Source organism: Lipophrys pholis, assembly GCF_963383615.2.
Source record: "Lipophrys pholis genome assembly, chromosome: 21".
Taxonomy (NCBI): Eukaryota; Metazoa; Chordata; class Actinopteri; order Blenniiformes; family Blenniidae; genus Lipophrys; species Lipophrys pholis.
In genome coordinates, this window is record NC_137649.1 from 19,140,009 (window position 1) to 19,158,939 (window position 18,931).

The 18,931-nt window shown below is 42.9% G+C and overlaps 2 protein-coding genes across 2 annotated transcripts; one reads left to right on the forward strand and one right to left on the reverse strand.

Moving 5' to 3' along the window:
- The first annotated feature begins 290 nt into the window (after positions 1-290).
- Positions 291-6,451, forward strand: trmt6 (tRNA methyltransferase 6 non-catalytic subunit). Its single transcript, XM_080490428.1, has 12 exons — positions 291-617; positions 746-876; positions 1,030-1,139; positions 2,105-2,196; positions 2,301-2,384; positions 2,481-2,605; positions 2,734-2,904; positions 3,114-3,253; positions 3,625-3,710; positions 4,343-4,445; positions 4,728-4,814; positions 5,599-6,451. Exons 1-12 carry the CDS (start codon positions 511-513, stop codon positions 5,758-5,760), a joined length of 1,398 nt encoding a protein of 465 aa, XP_080346554.1. The 5' UTR covers positions 291-510; the 3' UTR covers positions 5,761-6,451.
- On the reverse strand, positions 6,329-10,879 carry chgb (chromogranin B). Its single transcript, XM_080490427.1, has 7 exons — positions 10,446-10,879; positions 10,253-10,299; positions 10,070-10,160; positions 8,255-9,722; positions 7,957-8,056; positions 7,678-7,788; positions 6,329-6,740 (listed from the first exon to the last, which is right to left on the reverse strand). The coding sequence occupies exons 1-7, from the start codon at positions 10,489-10,491 to the stop codon at positions 6,660-6,662; spliced, it is 1,944 nt and encodes a 647-aa protein (XP_080346553.1). The 5' UTR covers positions 10,492-10,879; the 3' UTR covers positions 6,329-6,659.
- Positions 10,880-18,931: the final 8,052 nt, after the last annotated feature.

Sequence of the window (18,931 nt, forward strand, 5' to 3'; positions counted from 1 at the left end):
GAGAGAGCGAGAGCGAGAGAGAGAGTATTTCAATATTGAGTATTTCCTAAATAGATAAATATTCTCCTCTACATATTTAACGTGTAGGTTCAGGCATTAGTACGCAGATCAAATCTGACTTTAAGAGGCGATGAAACATCGCGCCTCTCTCCGATTGGCTGTCATAAAGCATCGGTGCTTGTGTCAGCCAATTGGAGCGAGTTGCGATGTTTCATCGAAACGACGTTCACGTTGTAATCCGTGCACTTCGCTCCTATTGGCTGATGTGAGTGCCGCCGCCTCAGCCAGCCAATCACAGCGCGTCAAGAAACTCGTGTCGCTCCCTGCTAGCCTGTTGGCTAGGGAAATGAATGCTAACACGTGGAAATAACAATTTACAGCACTTTGCTTTGACTTCAGGGTAATTCAGTGCCTTTTTATTTACCCGTGCCTTGTTTAGGACCACTGCTGATCCGCTGAAAGAGGCTGCAAACCTTTGGCTGACCGGGGAGCTGACAGACCGTCTTGATTATGGCGGACAACGGAGACGATGATCAGGAGTACAGAATCAAAGAGGGCGATTATATTGTGTTAAAACGAGGAGAAATCTTCAAGGCTGTGCAGATTGTGCAAAGAAAGTAAGTGTCAAACTGTGTAAATACTGTCTACTTGCTAATTTGTAAGAGTCACAGAATGTTCACAGATTACTGCACCTTAAAGAGATGATGTTCATTAATCAGCCTTTTCTGCCTGTGTCCCCCCTCAGAAAGATCATCTTTGAGAAGCAGTGGTTCTTCCTGGACGGTGCAGTGGGACACCTGTATGGCACCACATTTGAAATAGCCTCTGGAGGGATTCTACAACCACAAAAACCACAAAACACAGAGAGTCCCTCTGGTGTGTGTGTATACATACCACTATTATAGGAAACACACCTGTCATAATCACTTGTTTCATTGCAATTAGTCATTAACATCTGTTACATGGCAACTGCATGAATGAAGGGCCAAAGACTTGTGATGATCACTGTCTTCTGTGTGCTTCCCTCAGATTCAAAGGAGGCCGGCACAGACAACAGGAATATTGTTGACGATGGCAAATCCCAGAAACTTACCAGGGATGACATAGAGACGCTCAAAGAGCAAGGTCTGAAGGGTCAGGTACATCAGCAACTTTTCACATATATCACAGCACTGCCACTTGTCATGTTTGCTCTGTGTAACATCCAGTTTGTAGCATAGGTTATTTGACTATGTCATAAACAATTGTTTTCTAAATATGGTATGTTTTGCACATATAAACAGCTACTCTGATATTGTTCTTACAGATTTGAAGCAATATGGCAATTTTGAGATTAAATGACAACTGTTATAGTCATTTTGAATTTTCATAGTAAAAGTCTAATTGCTGCTTTATAAATTCAAATATTAGATCATTCCTGTGGCCCCTAATTATTCTGCAAACTTGTTCAGGTTGTTAGTCGACAGCATACGGGTGTGGTTTGCCAGGATTTACCTTATCTTTGACACCCTTGATCTAAGCTGTATCTCAAGCTTATGCTGTTTTCTGTCTTTTTAAAGGCCAAACACTTCATTCATAAAATAACCTAAACATGATATAACTATTTGTTCACTGTAGGCTGAGTTAGTGTATCAAAGCTAAAGTAGGTTGCTTCAAATCACATGCACAATCTCAGCATTTAAATTTGTTTGAGTCACAGTTAGAATGCTCTCCCCATTCAAACATTTTAGGAAAATTACAGTGGATTTTGATTGGTCCCTCAGCGGAGCTTCGAGTTAAGTCTGGACCTTGATTGTTCAAATTGCAGCATGAAGGCGCTCCCGCGTAAAACCAGTCTACAGTGAAGGTTGTAATGATTCACCGTGGCGTCTCCTGTAAAAGGGATCAATCTAATAAACACTTGTACAGTTGATTTTGATTATGGTAATAACTTCTAATCTATTGTTAAAGCTGTAATGAGACAGATGATGGCGAACGTTAAGAGATCCGCCTGCACGTTCCCGCTTCATGTCTCTTCGAGAGAGCGTTATCCTCCAAATAATCAATTCATTGTTGGACTATAACATAAGTGAGGCTTGATACAGGATGTGTTTTTCATCCTCAGGAAATCATTGAGCAGCTTATCGAGAACAGCTCCACGTTCAGAGATAAGACCGGCTATGCCCAGGATAAGTACATCAAGAAGAAGAAGAAGAAGTGAGTCACTTCTAAAGATACTCTTGCAATCTGTTCTCGGCTTGAATTAATGCTGCGTGCCGCAATTAGCCTCATCAGCGGTTCCCAATCTCGTGCATTTGCAGGTATGAAAACACGGTGGCGGTTTTAAAGCCGTCCTGTCGCATCCTGGCTATGATGTACCACGGTCGGGAACCGGGGAAGATCTGGTGAGTCAGCAGGCCGATCGGCTCCACGTTGTTGAAAGTTATCTTATTTAAAGCCGGGGGTTGACGTCATGAAGTGGATGTTTCCGTGCGATGCAGCCATCTGCGGTACGACACGCTCGCCCAGATGTTGACCCTGGCGAACATTCACGCCGGCAGTAAGATTCTGGTGTTCGAAACCTGCGCTGGACTCGTACTGGGAGCCATCATGGAGAGAATGGGAGGCAAGTGTGTTTGGTGGATTTAAGCTTTGTCGAAGCATGTGTTCTCGTTCTGCTCTTTCTAAACAAAGCCTTTGTGTCGTCCCCCCCCCCCCCCTTGTTTAATCACTCCTCATTTCCTTCCCATCCAGGCTATGGCTCTGTGGTCCAAATGTACCCAGGAGGCGGCCCTGTTCGGGCGGGTGTGGAGAGCTTTGGCTTCCCTGCACATTTTCTCGACACGCTGCATGAGTTTCCCATCTGCCACGTCAGCGCTCTGCTGGCAGGGACCCTGGACGCCGCTGCCAAAGACCCCACTGCTGGTAGGACTCGCCTTTTTTAAGCAGTGAAGATGGTTACAGCTAAGAGATGCAGTAGCTACAGATTGGATTTCCTAAAGAAAACCGCCAAAGACATCTTGGTTACAACAACACAGATGTTAATGCCATGTATTCTAAGAAATCAGGAAATGAAACAATTACTCTTAAAAATTCACATTTATTTGAGCTGTTTGAGTGTTTTGTTATCGCAGATGAGAAGCAGTTGAACGTGGCTGCAGAGGAGGAGCCAAACCAGCCTGAGACAGAGGAGCAGAACATGGAAACAAATGCTGGTGATGACGGCAGCCAGGACCAGGAGGCACAGGAGAAGGAGAAACGCAAAGAAGCCAAAGTATGTTGAATATTGTTGAAACACAAATGCAAAACCTCTCTTACAAAATCTCTTTGCAGTCAAGATTTAAACATAAAACACCTTTCAAACAGTTCATGTATCAAGTTAGTGCTTCACAATAGATCAATAGATCTACTTAAAGGATAAAATCTACACACAAAGATCCACATCTACCATTTATAAATAGTATACATGCCAGTAGACTAGTGTATACTGTATGACGGGTGGATTATTCCCCCACCTCTGACACAGTACAGACACACGCTCTACCGACCCGAGCCATGCCGCCCCCATATATGATAGTTCAATACATCTGGATTGCAGTGACAGTGTTCTGACCTTCATGTTTATTCTTTGTGTGTGTTTGATAGGCTCAAGAAAAACAAGTGAAGCTGGAAGAAAAGCGGAAGAGGCTCGCAGCCGCTGCGGCCCTGCTGGAGGGCAGGAACGCAGATGGGTCGGTGTCACCGCTTCTGTTCCGCCCCTCCCTCACCTGCCTCTGAGATTGTATTCAGTTGCGGCATTCACCAGTTCCGTATTTCACCACGCAGTAAACAAAAGCAATTACAACCCGGATGAAAAATTTATGAACGGTTAATGCGCCGTTAACTGCGTCCATAAAAAGTCCTAATAAATGGTTTGCCTTCCCGCGTGCTCACGTGGTGATTAGTGTAGGCGCCTTCACAAGGTGAACAGATTGATTGCTTTGCAGTTTCCTGGCGTATAAACCTGAAAACCTGACGGCCCTTTTCTGATTGATGGGTGAGTTGTTGTGGAGGTGACACCTGAGCCCATTGATCTTGTTATCCCATTGATTTCTCCTCCACATCATAGCAGCTCTATCATAAACACGACCACACAGCACAGTTTCCAATATTGTCCTAAATCAGCCTAATGTGCCGACTCTCGTCCAGCTTCATTAAAAGGCGGCGTGAACATCGTCCGCGGAGAGGCCGTAAACATGTCGCACGCGGCAGTGACGGGCAGGTTTACAGCGGTGCACACTGACACGTTTCCAATTATCGAGTGTGTTGTTGAGTGTATATCATATCAGACAGGTCTGCTTGATCATCTCTTTGTCTCGTGCAGGTTGGTCATCGCCAGCCGCTTCCACCCGTGTCCAGTCCTGTTGGGCCTGATCAAATTCCTCTCCCCATCCAGGCCCTTTGTAGTTTATTCCCAGTACAAAGAGGTGAGATATTCACGAGAGCCACTGTCATACCCCTATCGTTGTGATGAAATTGAGTTCTTTTAAATGAAGCTCATTAGTTTCTACAGCGCAGCAGGTTTTATTGCTCAGCGCTGCGGTGAAGGACCGTCCGACCGGTTCCATAAATACATTGTTGTCACGACCGAAGAGTCACAGGACCGTTCACATCCCTGCAATCATTACCTCTGTCATGCTTGTGTTGCTGGAATGATGGCCGTTGGTGCACGTCGCCCATCCATTCATCTGTGTCGCCTCGTTCTGCAGCCTCTTATCGAGTGTTACACAAAACTCAGAGAAGAAGGCGGCACAGTGAACCTCCGACTCACAGACACCTGGATGAGACATTACCAGGTAGGTGTTCAGTCTCCAGGTCACCTGTGCTTGGCTTCTTTTTTTTTTTTTCTCTTTAACATTAATAAGCTAACCACATTGTCATGTCGGCTTTAATTTCACTTTTTTTCCTCATCATTTTCAATCTGTTAGTCTTTATAATTGTAAAAAGGTGTGAATGTGAAAGGTCATTGGAATATTTTGCAGTCAATTCGCATACTCTTTATATTTATAAAAGTATAGATCCTTGTGATTCGACTTCTGTACTTAAGTAATAGTAAAAATTACAGGTTGTGTAATGTGTTCCAGTTTTTTTTTTTTTAAAGCATTTCCAGCTGTTTCTAGTCGTAGTCTTGTGTACATGCACATAATTAAATGATTGGTGTTGAATGTTTGACAGTGTGGACGCACCAACTTAATCATCATGACACAGATCGTCTTTCAGCTTATATCAAAGCTTTTCACGAGCCAGTTTCAGGAATGTGAGGAGTACACGTGCAGATATTTGTATAACTTTGTACCTTAATACTCATGAACAATACAGGCCTCCCTGAACAAAACACTTACTTTCGTTTAGAAAATTAGTTTTTACTCCGGCTAGGAACATTCATTCATTTATATTGTTACATCATTCCTTATGAATGATTTTTATTTTTTATTTTTTTAATGCCTGGGAATTGTGTACTAAGCAGCCGCAGTGGGGTTGGCATATTTGTATACTCTCTCCCCTCCAACGTGTTAGCCTCCTCCGGCTATAACGCGCAGAGTTAATATCTTCTGACTGTGTTTCTGCTGGGACCTCCAGGTTTTGCCTAACAGGACGCATCCCGTGCTGCTGATGAGCGGCGGCGGAGGCTACCTCCTCTCAGGGATCACAGTCGCCACAGACGGCCCCAAGCCGGCAGCCCTCCAGCAAACCCAGGAACCAGCACCAAAGAAACTGAAGCTGAACGATACAGAAGGATAAACAAATACAGAAGCATCAAATCTGTTAAGGGCACATTACCAGCAGCCTGTAGGAGAACCTTTTTTCTCTCTCTCTCTCTCTCTCTCTCTCTCTCTCTCTCTTCCCTCTCCCAGCATCGACTTCTCTTTCTGCTGAACTGATTTGACACATCTGGAGTGAGAGAGACAGTGTGTCTGGTTTCTATTCATCAGAGTATTTTCTCTCCCGTACTCCCATCAGTGGAGATTAAGGCGTAATACTGAGGAGGAGACTGTGCTCGTTCAGGCTGTCTGAGCTCCGTAAATGTTCCAGGTAAGGAGCTGGTGAAGTAATTGTGTACTGAGACGACTTGACAATTTGTTTTTTTTTATTAAGGCGAGATATAAACCTTTTTTTTTTTTTTTTTTAATGCTCTCAACTTCTTGGGTTCTTTTGTTATTTTAACTCCTGTTTAAAGTGCCATTTTATTTGTTTTGCCAGTATGAAGTGCAGCTCCATAGTGGGATGAATCTGTTTAGAATTAAAACAAGTCAAACTCTGATGTGTGACTACTTTTCTGGATGAGAAGCAAACAAAACCAAGATTATTTGGTCCCCGAAAAAAATCCTTTTTATTGAGTGCAAAGAACAAACTTCAGAACACATTTAGATCATTTCTCCCATATATAACTATTTTTCACATTTTAGACGATATGTAAACATCCAAGCCATTCCCATGCGGATTAATGTAGTAATGACACCAAGCTATCACAGAAAACAATGAGAAACAAGTCGATACAATGCTTTGGCAAAGCGCCAGGTTTGCTGTTTTCCTTTTCTTTTCTTTTTTTTTTAAATCATTTTTTTTTCTCACGTTGAACACTTGTCAGCACATCGGATTGGCAAAAATGCAGAAAGATGTCGAGCGTTGAACGGCTGGATTCACGCAGCGTTCTCATGCAACTTGGCTGCGATCTTCTGCAGCTCCATGTCCATCGCTGCTAGACTTTCCAGCTCTTTCTCCTGCAAAAACATTGCATATAAATTCTCAACATGAGGAAACTAGACACTTTTTTTTTTTTACACTCAAAAGTATAAATGAGGATTAAATCCTTATAAATAGGCTCTTTTTTTCCCCCCCGGTGTTTGCTTCAAAATTTCAATAATTGGTCGCTTAGGTTTAATATTCTCTTATCATTAGTGTTGCACCGCTCTAGAACTAATAAATCACTTTTTCTCCGCCTCCCTAATTTGTTTTTCTGCTTCAAAGGATGTGTCATATTCAGGAGGCCTCTGCAGGCTGCGGTTCTGTTTTTTAATGGGCATATTATGTCTTTCAGCGCTCTGGGAGGCTACAATCATGAGGTTCTTCACTGTGATTACTGCAGTAGTCATAAAATCCTGGTCTGGAGAAAACAAATAGACAAAACGGCGGACAAACAAGCGCTTTAAAGGACTGATGCGCACAAAGCATCGGTTGATTCTTTGAGTAGCTGCTCGTGAATATACTATATTATGTGTGGGGGGTTTTTTCCCCCTCCACATCATGCATTTGGGACATGCTCACCAGAGACGGTTCTCGATGTGCATCTGCGGAGATGCATATATTCACTGACTGCGTTGTGGTTCTGAAGGCTAAATCCTGCCATCTCCACACATAGTGGAGATTTCCATAATGAGCATGGGTGCTCTTTTCCCCCAGTGAAACACTGTGGTGAAGGGGTGTGATGTGTTTCATGGCTTTACTAGGTCAGCTGAAAGATGCAGATCAATTAAGTGGCTGCAAAAGCAACTGTTTCCCTCTGCGACATCAAAGAATGGGACTTTTGTAACCAGAACCAGTAACCAGAACTTACTGTAATCTGTATAAATACTGAATTGTCTGAATCGGAGGTTTGATTAAGACACCTGAACGTTTCCCCTCCCATTATTCATCGTTAACGGTTCTTTTTTTTTTTACCTCCAGTGGAGTGAGTGGTCTCTCTTGTGCATTCCTCTTTGCCTCCCCTTGAGTAGAGTGGTTATCCAGCTGGTTAATCTTATAGCTCAGTAGCTTGGCCAGGTCACCCATCTGATCAAAGAGAGAATAGTACAATAAATAATACTGTTAAATACTTGAAAAAGAAGCATTTAGATGTTAGTTCTGTACACTAAGGTGCTAAAGAGTATAAAACAACAAGTCCACCCGGTAGTTACTCATCAATGCAAACTGAAACGAAATAGATGCTGAAAAAAATACCTTGTTTGAGGTTGCAGCATGTTCATCTGTGTCTCTTTTATACCACGCAGGGTGATAGAAGCTTCGGAATATCCAGGGATTACGTTTTTCTGCCAGATACCTGGAAAAAAAAAGTTAGATGTTTTCATGCGAGCACATGTACCACATTAATGTGCACGTTTATTTTATTCTTTTTCTGTTTTTATCCCAGTTGTATGAGATCACTAAAGTCTTTGGAATTTTCTTCCTGCCTGAGGGTACAGACGACACACTTGCAGAATTAAACGGCAAAAGTTGGTAGACATGATGAAACCAGTACCTCAGAGCTTCGTCTCTGTCGCTCGCCTCCTCCGGAGATTCCTCCGAATCGGCCCTCTGTTCTTCCTCCTCTGATGATCCTCCAGCCCGCTTTTGAAGTTTCTTTTTGTGGTGGTAACGGTGTGTCGGCTTCCATATGCGCTTTTCGATGTCTCCCTCTCCCTTTTCGTGTCTTTTGTCGAAACCCCAGTACTCCTGGCTCCGATCCCCTTCCGGTTCCTCTCTCTCTTCCTCGGCAAGCTCCTCGTCACGCTTGTGTCTCCTCTGGTGGTGCCTGCCAGCCCGCCAGTCTCTCTTATCTCTGCCGGTGTCAAAATCCCAGTATTCCTGGCTGCGTTCTTCGTAGGGGTCCTCTCTGACTTCTTCTGACAGCTCTTCATCACGCTTGTGTCTCCTCTGGTGGTACCTGCCAGCTCTCCAGTCTCTCTTCTCCCTTCCAGTGTCAAAATCCCAATACTCTTGGCTGCGTTCTTCATCGGGGTCCTCTCTGACTTCTTCTGACAGCTCTTCATCACGCTTGTGTCTCCTCTGGTGGTGCCTGCCGGCTCTCCAGTCCCTCTTCTCCTTTCCAGTGTCAAAATCCCAGTACTCCTGGCTGCGTTCTTCTTCAGGGTCGTCCCTGGCTTCTTCTGAGAGCTCCTCGTCCCGTTTGTGTCTCCTCTGGTGGTACCGTCCAGCCCTCCAGTCCCTCTTGTCAAGACCCCAAGATTCCTGGCTGCGTTCTTCTTCAGGGTCGTCCCTGGCCTCCTCTGACAGCTCCTCGTCCCGTTTGTGTCTCCTCTGGTGGTACCGTCCCGCTCTCCAGTCCCTCTTGTCAAGACCCCAAGATTCCTGGCTGCGGTCTTCGTATTCCTCGCCCTCTGATGGTTCATCGCTGCGTTTGTGGAGAGCTTTCTTGTGATGATAGCGATGCGTTGGCTTCCATATGCGCTTGTACCTCTCGCCGTCACTTTTTTTGTCTACATCCCAGGACTCTTGGCTCCGTTCTTCCTCTGGCTCCTCCCCCAGAGATTCCTCGTCTCGTTTGTGCTTCCTTTGGTGGTATCGTCCAGGCCTCCAGCTCCTCTTCTCCCTTTCTTCACTATCTTCTTCTACTTCTCCTTCTTCTTCTGGGGATCTCTTTTCCTCAAGTCCCCAACTCTCCTGACTCCGCTGGTTGTCCTCTTCCTCCTCTCCTCGTTTGTGCTTCCTCTGGTGATATCTGCCCGGCCTCCAACTGCTCCTCTTCTCCCGCTCTGTTTCCACTTCACTCTCATGCCTCTTGTCTTTCTCGTCGCCCAGACTCCAGGACTCCTGGCTGCGCTCATCCTCTGGGATTTCCCTTTTTTCTTCCACAGATTTCAGGAGTGCCTCAATGTCTTTCACATCGGCGACCTTTGCCTCTGGCTTCTCAACGTGACCTTTAGCCACCTCTTCATTAGCTACTATTCCCGCCTCGTTCTTCTTGTCCAATGGGGCATGTTTAACCCCTGTGAAAGAGCAAAAAGAATATCAAAAGATTCACTTGGAGGGGTCCTTTAGGGCAGATGTGCTGGGTTTGTCATGCGATGGCAGCCTTTACATCAAAATGACATTTGCCTGAAGAGGTCCTGCCACATCTACTCTGTTTCATATGTTGGAGCACCAGCAAAATCCAGACGATATCATTATGAACGTGCGATTGTGCATTTGTGGAGAAGAACACTCCTAATGTCTGCATGATCTGAAGGCTGCATCATGAAGCTACAGCCTGACTTGTTTGTCTCCCATCTTCATACTATTTCAATAAAAGATAGTCACTTTATGAAAAATGCGTAAGTTTCTTGCTGCTACAAACCTGCTTGGATGATGTCTTTGCATTCCTGGTCCAGCTGAGAATCTGGCTTGGAGAGAGCTTTGGACAGAACTTCAACCAAACATCGAGTCACCTGCAACATGCAACTTAACTTAATCTGCAGCTCTCCCTTATTTGATCACAAAGAAATCAAATTGCACGAGGAAAAAAACAACAAAAGCTTACCACGTCTTCTCTCTGCCCTTCTTTGAAAACTGGAAGCGCTAGATTCTCTGCAGGAGAGATGGAAACTGGTTAAAACGTGCAGCTTGGACACGGAACGGCTTGAACACAGTGCGAGGACGCGTCTCTGTCCATGGTGCTGAACTCATCACTAACTTCTAACCGAGGCGGAGGAAAGACACGAAACACCACCAACCTGTCAGGAGAGCCGCGACGACTACAACCACCAGGACTCGTCTCATCTTGGCTGAAAGCGGAATATCCAGGAGGTTGGAGAAAGAAATAAGCTGCGTGAGCGCAGCGTCCGTCCCTCTCCGCGGCTGCAGGAGAGCTGCTGCTGTTGCTGCTGCTGCTGCTGCTGCTGACTGTGCGCTGGAGCCGAGGAGCGCCTCAAATACTGAGAGGAGTGAGCTGCAGGAGCGTGGGAGGAAGCCTTAAGGCTCCATCAGTGTCATGACTCATTAGACCTGCCGAGAAAGTCACTTCGGCCAATTTTGATGCACGACATTTGGGGAGTGTAATAACACGTTAGTGCCACGGTGCATTCAGGTGACGGTTTAACGGGGTTTACGCGAGGTTACGATGAACGAGCTGGTGTGCGTCGTGTTGTTGTCGTGCCTTCTCTGCAACAGCACCTGTGATGCACACAACTTTGTTATATTGACACAGTATTTGTGCTGCTTCTGCAGTTTTTTTTTTTTTTAATTAATATAATTTGATTTATTCAAGGTTGCAAAACATTTTCTTGCATCACTGGTGTGGAGATGTGAAGTTTTTCTATGAGGAGGAAGTTATAATTTTTTTTCTTCTAGAACAGATTTAGTCTGGAGTTATGTAATTTCTCCTCAGTCTTAGCTGCAGTGTTGCGCCACCTCTGATATTTGCTTAAAGGGGTCTATGTAGGCTGCTATAGAAAGAAGTCAAAATTCATCCCAAATAAGGCTCTTCAATAATTCATTAAGATTTCATCGAATATAATCCACTTTTACACATTCAAACTGACAAGGCTTCAGCATTGTGAGGAAAAATATTTAACGGAGACCTGATCAATAATTATAGTGCTTCATACCCAAGAGACAAGGATACACAATCTAACAAGTATCCATGCTTCATCCAACTTATCAGGGAGCTGGAGCAGATAAGTCTGTCTAATTTAAAAAAAAAAAAAAAAAAGCTCCATAATATTTAAAGTGTGAAACAGGTAAAAAAAGGTTTAAAAAAAAAAAAAGTGTATGGCAGGGATTGTATGGTGTATGTAATACCTTAAAGCCTTATCCTCTCTGATACCTGCATTTTATAGTGATACTGCAGCTGAATGTTTGAGGAGAAGGGGCGGGTGGGGGGGGGGGGGGGGTGGGGTATGTGCAGAGTTGAAATGTACAGGGCTGGTTTCACATTTATTTGCTGAACTTATAGCCTGCAATTATGATAGCTTGTTCAATTATGACTCGTCTGCAGCATATACATCATGATCAGACTCTGCAGCTAAAATGTCAGCATGTGCAATCAGATGTCCTTTCAAATATTTTATTAATTATGTGCATTTTTATATGCTGTGCTGATATTTATCAGATGAGGATCTATGATACAGATGCAGCTGCTGAAAAACATTGACCTTTCCCATACTGTGTTGACATGCATATGCGTGGGTGTATAAGTGAAGACGGCAAGTCAATCTTAAATTCTAACTTTTTCTTCTTTCGGTCCTCAACTTTCTATGGCGCTGTGCTGTGCATGAACAGGACCATAATCTGTGACTGCTGCAGTCTTCATAACAAACTGTGGATGTGTATGAGATGAGCTGACATGTTGAACGTGGCTCAACATGGCTCAGGACATTTAAACTGACAACTGCTGGCATCTTCTCTTCGCACATTTGTTTTTCTTCATCCTTATTTGGACTATTGTTACTCTTCAGTACATATATTAACTTCTCCCAGACACAGGGGAAGTCAAATAGTGAGCACAGACATTTAAGCATGTTGGTTAACTAAGATTTCTAGTGGCTTAGGTTGACATATGTGAGTCCATAAATGGGTGATGATGATAATTTTCACAGTTGGTGTTTACACAACAAGCCCTGACCTTTCTGCGTGACAAAATGCATTCAAATCCAATCATGTCTTGGAAACCATAAGCCCAGAATCTGCAACAGCTGCAAGCAAAATGGAAATATCGTGCGCCACAAATCTGCTCTGTTGCCTGTGCTTCTCATGCTCACATGACTGGTCACTCACATGTGTCTCTGTCGCTGCAGCCAGCCACGATTAGGGTCATTGGAGTAATCACCGGCCAGGGCAAGAAAGTGTAACGTAGAAATTGTACATCAGAGCAATATGTGCTGATCCAGATGCAGTCAGTCAATGCTTTTGTGTGAGTTACTGGAGGACTGTTTTCAATTTCACATGAGGGAGTGGGGTGGGGGGGGAGAGAGGCTGTGCAGTTTCCTCTGCTGTCTCTGGGGGGGAAGTCATGTCTGAGACTCAGTATTCCACTGTGAGCCATCCAGCCACTGGATATCAGAGGCACTGAACCACTAAATTATAGAAGTCCCCTGCTCTGAACAATGTGTGTTTGTCTGTGTGTGCGTGCGTGAGTCTGTGCATTCACATGTGACTCTGTGTATGTGGTTTGCTGGCTTTTCTGCTTTTGCTCCGGGCCTGATTAATATTTTAGCGAGTCATGAAGATATAGGAGCTCAGTGGCAGCGAAGAGGAGATTTGAAAGGCGTAGCTCGAGTGTGTTGAGACAGTCTCTCAGAGCACGACTCAGGATGCTCAGTCTGCGGCAGCACCATCCCTTTCATCGCCAGCTATTTACATGCATGAACAAAAGGAAAAAGTGGCTCGTCCACTGGAAGCAGTGCAACGTGCCCCATTAAAGCCTCCACTGCTCTTTGATCGTCGGTGGGGCCACGCTTTATGTTTGGCTCCAAACTGACCGAGACACTTTGATCTTCGTCCAGGAACAATACAGGAGTCTGTCTGCGGTCATCTGTGATCAAATGCTATCTGTTTGCGTGCTGTGCTTTTATTGTTTGACATTTTAATCAAGAGGAAGTCAGGTTTTTTCAGGAGCCCTTTGGTCTTTCAGCCCAATTTGAAATATGATCAAAAGCAAAAGTTTGCAAATTTCACCTAAAGTGTGATGTAATCCTAATGACAGGTGAAAATGTTTTATAAATGTAATGCAGCAAGCAATAGCACTCTATCTAATGTATTCCCAACATATCTTTGGAAATCTTTTAAATGAGGACTTCTAAACAACTAATTCTGGGATATAATCAACCTCGTGAGACCAGACGATGGTATTTCTGCTGCGAAAATTCATTGTTTGAGATACAGCAAAATGTTTAGTGGCGTAGCATTTCACCCAGTGGAGAGTGGGGACCTTTATCGGCTACCTTCACCCAGCTCATGAACGCACAAGCAATCATCTTCTTTTTTTTTTTTTAATCAGTGAGAAAGGAATGTAAAATAGGCGTCACATTTTCCGAGCAGATTTAGGATCACATGTTTAACTGTGGAATGAAGATAGAAACCATACTATAAACAAGTATGAAGGACTTATATTTGGCTGTTTCAATGTAAGAAATGAATCCAAAGTCTACACAGTTGCTGTAGCAGTATTGAATCTTTTGGTCCACGTAATCACAATCGGAGCAACTGTAGGCTCGATTAAAAAAACAAACTGTTGCTTTCAGTGAATGGACAGACCTGAAGTGTAGTAAACATCTGATAAATCTCCAGAGGAAACCTGAGGCTGAAGCTTCAGACGAATTGGAGGTTATCATTTGCGATTTTTGCATATCTCAGTTAAAATGGAGTGCCATAAATTTCAGTTCCACATTTTAATCTCTCAGTCAAAGAAAAAAACATGTCTAGCTGAAGAGTTCTGATCATAAAGATGGACACATCTTAAAGTCTTCACCATATCATTTGCAAGTGTGTTGCATATTCCCAAACAAAGCTGATAATCAACCCAGAGATTGTGTACCGTCTGTAGCTGTGTGTAGCCCTCTAAGCCACGATGTTACTCTATTCTGCTCATTTTGAATATTCAACAAACTCTGTAAAATACTCCAGCAGGATAGCAAGCTAAGTAGAACCAAACAGCGTTGCAGGAGAGTCAGCAAAGACGGGAAATGAAGCTTTAAATGACCCATACAGGTGTCATTACAAAGCGGCTCGGGGTTCTTACAAGAAATCATCAAACAGGGTGATTGAGAGATTTAATGATGTGTATCCCACATGTGACTGTTATCAGCAGCACTGTAGTAGAAGCAGCATCGGTGCTTCTTCAATACAATTCTGTATAGGACCCAGAAGGAGTGTAGAATGATGAGCTGCTCTATAAAGAGAATTCAGCTCACATTCATTGTGGTATACAGGATTTGAATCAATTCTTTTTTTCCCCAATAGTGAACACAAACATCTAATTATTGAAAACTCTTATTGATTTCTCCACTTATTGTCACTTCCTCTGTTGTAATATTGCACACAATCCAGGTTTTGTAATCAGCTTTAGCACACTGACCTCGAAGCGAAGCCCGGAATCTGAGTAGAGACATTAATGCCACTGCCCATAGTTTTCTCTTATTATTATTAATGCAGATTGTCTCATTTCGGTGATCTGAGTAAAGATGAAGATTCTAATGAGGTCTTTTAGGAGAAAAGTACGAGACAACTTGGTAGGAATAAATTTGAATAAATCATGAATGGGGCCAACCAGGCCAGTCTTTATGAAAAATGGAAATTGGGAAAAAGTATTGTTTTCAGAGGAATAAAAGTTACTGCACCAGTGAGAGTAGTTGGTGAAGTGATTGTGTGATACTCACTGCATTGTTGGTGACTCCAAGTGTTCTTGAGGGAACAGTTTACTGGGTATTCGTTGGTCTTTTCATTAAGCTTGTGATTATTCTGCAGTAAATTTTTCTGCTTTATTAGCTGTCAGAGGACAGACTGTACATGGTGACATCATAGTTGGCTATATAACCCAGTTTCCCGACTTCTGTGACTGCATCATATTCAGAATAACACCAATTGGTAACAATATCATCATGTGTGCAGGCAGTGTGACATGAGCCGCGGAGGGTGTCAGAGTGATACGTCCAGCTCACTTTTAATGACCTTAGCTCTCGACTGAGATGTGGTAATGAAAGCGATGAGGTGAAGGGATGATGCGACTTCAACGCTGCGCTGAGCACAGTTGGTAAAATGCGTCAGAAAGACTTTCCTAAACTGAATAGTTTAACTGTAAGTGGAACATGTGTCATTCTCCATCAAGGTTCATGCAAAGTCGATGTAAATAGTAGAGAATGATATGTCTCCCATTGTGCAACATAGATTTGTTTATGTTGAGTTATGTTATTTATTTCAGTTTAAATTACAATTATTTACACAAAGTGATGATCTCAGTGTACTGTTATAGAAAGTGAAGGGTAGACTCAAAGGCCGGACACGGCAGGTAGTGAGAAAAATACTCTTTTTGGAGAACGTTGCAGCAGAGCCGTGGTCGTGCAGGTAAAGGTCAAAAACATTAGACCTGGACCACAGGACGGTAGCTGGAAGGACTGGTGAAACAACACAGATGAACTGGCAATCACAGACAGACAATCACACACTCAGGCACAGGTGAAACACATCAGGACAGGAAGCAGCAATCAGACATGAGCTGAGGAAGCCAAGTAGCCTGAAACCAGAGACAGTGTGAGACGTTAAAATCAAACAAGGCGGAAAAAGTGCACTTTTTTTGCACAGTTTATGTTTGTTGACCAGAAAAGGTGTTTTGGACAGAAGAATACAGATTCGTGTATATTTTAGTCTATTTCCTTTTCAATTGTTTTATTACATTGTTCTATTTGTTTTGTTTCAACAGTAAAAATACAATAAAAAGCCAAACAGACTCAGGAAAATAGAAGTCAGAAAAGCATCATATCAGTCCAAATAGTCTTTTTTTTGTTTTGTTTTGTTTTTTTATTTCCTCTTCTGTCGTTGTGTCTGTTCAAAATAAATCTAGTGTTAGATGTGCTGTGGAACAACAAAGAAACAATTTCCTTTATCATGATGTATGGCCCTCTATTAAAAAGTCATGACTGAGCAAGTGATCAAAGTTAAAGTTTCAGCAATAACATCATTAGTTATTTAAGACACGAGCGCTCGTCTCTGAATTAAAACAAAGCAACGATCTTCATTCAGATGTTACCAAACTGAAAAATGCACATTACGACACCTTTCTGAAGTGAGTCATGGACAAAAACACACAAACACTGATGTCAAAATAAACAGCTCATCAATTTTGTAGATTTCAGTGTGTCATCAGTCTGTCCTCTCATAAAAACAAGCCCATATGTGTTCTCTCCATGGCGATTAGACTGAGTTACAGACAAATACAAGTCCTCAGTGTATACACTTTGAATTTTCATTATAAACCTTTTAGCAGTGTGTTTTCCACCCCATGTGTCTGTTTCGACTTTGCCGCTGTGTAAACCTTTCTAAACCAGCTACATGTGAATGGTTTCCCCCCTGTGCCTCCTCAGACTTCCGTGTTTGTAAATCTCCAAAGCTGAACTGTTTTTCTCTGTCGTGTATCTGCAGGTCTTGGAGATGTATATACTTTTCTCCAAACTCCAAAGCATTACACTGGAGGCTACTGGCAGAGGGCAGATCCATTCTCACCAACATACAAAAGTGGCAACCTTCGAAATTGTAACTTCACCAGGTTTGTGGCTTATGGTGGTTTTCTTTGATATGGACGAATGTAATTCTGACAACCTCAGAACATTCATAGTTTTTCACGTTCTTGATTATTACACGTAAAATAAGTCCAAACGGATGCCTGTTCATTAAAGGATCACAGCACAACAGACGATGAAGTTACATCCACTGCCCCTCATCATCCATTTCTCATCTCCCAAAACACAACAAAAGACTGGCCACTCCACAAGTGAGGATGTTTACCAACCTTTTGCACAGAACCTCTGCAGTCAATGAAACTTTAATGGTACTGCTGCATATGCTGTGCTCTCCTTAGGTTGCATATCGATTTTGACATCTTACTACAAACTATACCTCATACATAGCTTCAATTCCGAATTGCAATTAATTGATTGATAACGTTTGTGAAGCCAAGCTGATGAACAAACCTGAATGTGTTCTCGTTGCATTGCTGGATATGAGTAATTGATTATACATATTTTGCACATAAATTACATATACTTACACATGATAGATATTTCCAGCACGTACAGACTGCACCCTGTCCTCTCTGCTCACTGCAGTGGCTGCTCCAATTGTCTGACAATATGACTTCAATACGTCACATGAAAGCACTCGCCAGAGAGAAGAGTGTTTCATTTTCATGGTCTATTTGTTCTTCATAGGAACAGCAAACCGAAGCAGAAATTGCATTTAAAAAGATCCATTATACTGAGCAATAAATGAAAAATGCACATTATTACGGCTTCACTCTGACTTCACAGACAGGTCTGTGACTGTTTGAAATGGGTTGGTTGTTTTTTTTTACTTTTCAAAGAACTCCTTTAAATCTGAAATTAGCACAACTTTTCTGTGTTATTAATCTTCCTCTTGTAATTTGATGCTGACCCTGATTTGATCTGGGCTTTTTTTTTTTTTTTTTTTTCCCACCCTTTGCATATGTTTTTCTGAAGCTTTACCAATTTCATTGTTACCTCTGAACGTGTTCTAAACAAGTTACCTGTCCTCACCAGAGCGGCACCTTAAATAGGTTAAGGTGCCGCTACATTAGCCTTTTGATCGGGGTCTCTTCTTGTGGAATCTCTGTGCATATGATGTGTGGGTTTTCTTCAGGTCCATTGTGATGGAGTGGCGACTTGTCCAGGAAGTAAATATCACACGAATTCAGCTGGGATCGGCTTCAAAACCTGAAATCCCAGGGTCAAGTGGATGGAGAAGATAGATGGATGGCCAATTAGGAATGCAAGTATGAATTAGGTTCTTGAAATTCACTCGTGAAATATCTCCTGGAGCAACTTTCTCAACAATTTTTTTTCTTACGCAGTCACATTTTTTAATGAAAGATGCAAGAAAGCTGTAATTAACTGGTTTGCCACTCTTTCTTATGTGCGCAATATCTTAACAAGTCTCTTATATTTCATTGTCCCGAGATATTAAAGATGAAAGACCTTGCCCCAGAGCATCTTCACTGCTGTGACCTTTTATTGCCTTTTATTGGTTAAATTGACACTGATGTTAAACAATCTTCACAGGGCCGATAAGCATCAGGTGGTCTGAAGACAGCAGTGAGACAGAAATGTAATTATTTTGTCCAAATTCTCCCTGAGGTTCAAAGGTTTAAAAGGTTGTCAATAATTGAAAAGCTTAAGCAACTTATACTGACCTCAGACGGAGCCTCAAGGGTGACTTCCCGGTGACATTCAATGAAGCCTTTTGGTTTGAAGCTCGACCTCTGTCGGAGCTCCAAATTGCAGATTGCATTAGACCAATAGTAGGTCATAATGATGTATGCTTCAAGACCCAGTCAATGGGAAATCCCCAACATTACCCACATCGTGTTAATTGCAGTCTGTCCACTGAGTCTGGATCACCTCCGAATGGACATCTGTCACACTTGTTCTGCTTATAAGGCAGCAAACATGCATGTTAGGCAGTGTCATCAGTGTATCCTGAACATTTGCCAATA

Excerpts from the sequence above, each read along its gene's own strand:
- trmt6 (XM_080490428.1), top strand. The coding sequence starts at position 511 with ATGGCGGACAACGGAGACGATGATCAGGAGTACAGAATCAAAGAGGGC. Across the intron at positions 1,140-2,104 it reads AGCAAGGTCTGAAGGGTCAG|GAAATCATTGAGCAGCTTAT; the intron begins GTACATCAGCAA and ends TTTCATCCTCAG. Across the intron at positions 4,446-4,727 it reads TTTATTCCCAGTACAAAGAG|CCTCTTATCGAGTGTTACAC; the intron begins GTGAGATATTCA and ends CTCGTTCTGCAG.
- chgb (XM_080490427.1), bottom strand. The coding sequence starts at position 10,491 with ATGAGACGAGTCCTGGTGGTTGTAGTCGTCGCGGCTCTCCTGACAG. Across the intron at positions 9,723-10,069 it reads CAAAGACATCATCCAAGCAG|GGGTTAAACATGCCCCATTG; the intron begins GTTTGTAGCAGC and ends GCTCTTTCACAG. Across the intron at positions 7,789-7,956 it reads ATGCTGCAACCTCAAACAAG|ATGGGTGACCTGGCCAAGCT; the intron begins GTATTTTTTTCA and ends CTCTTTGATCAG.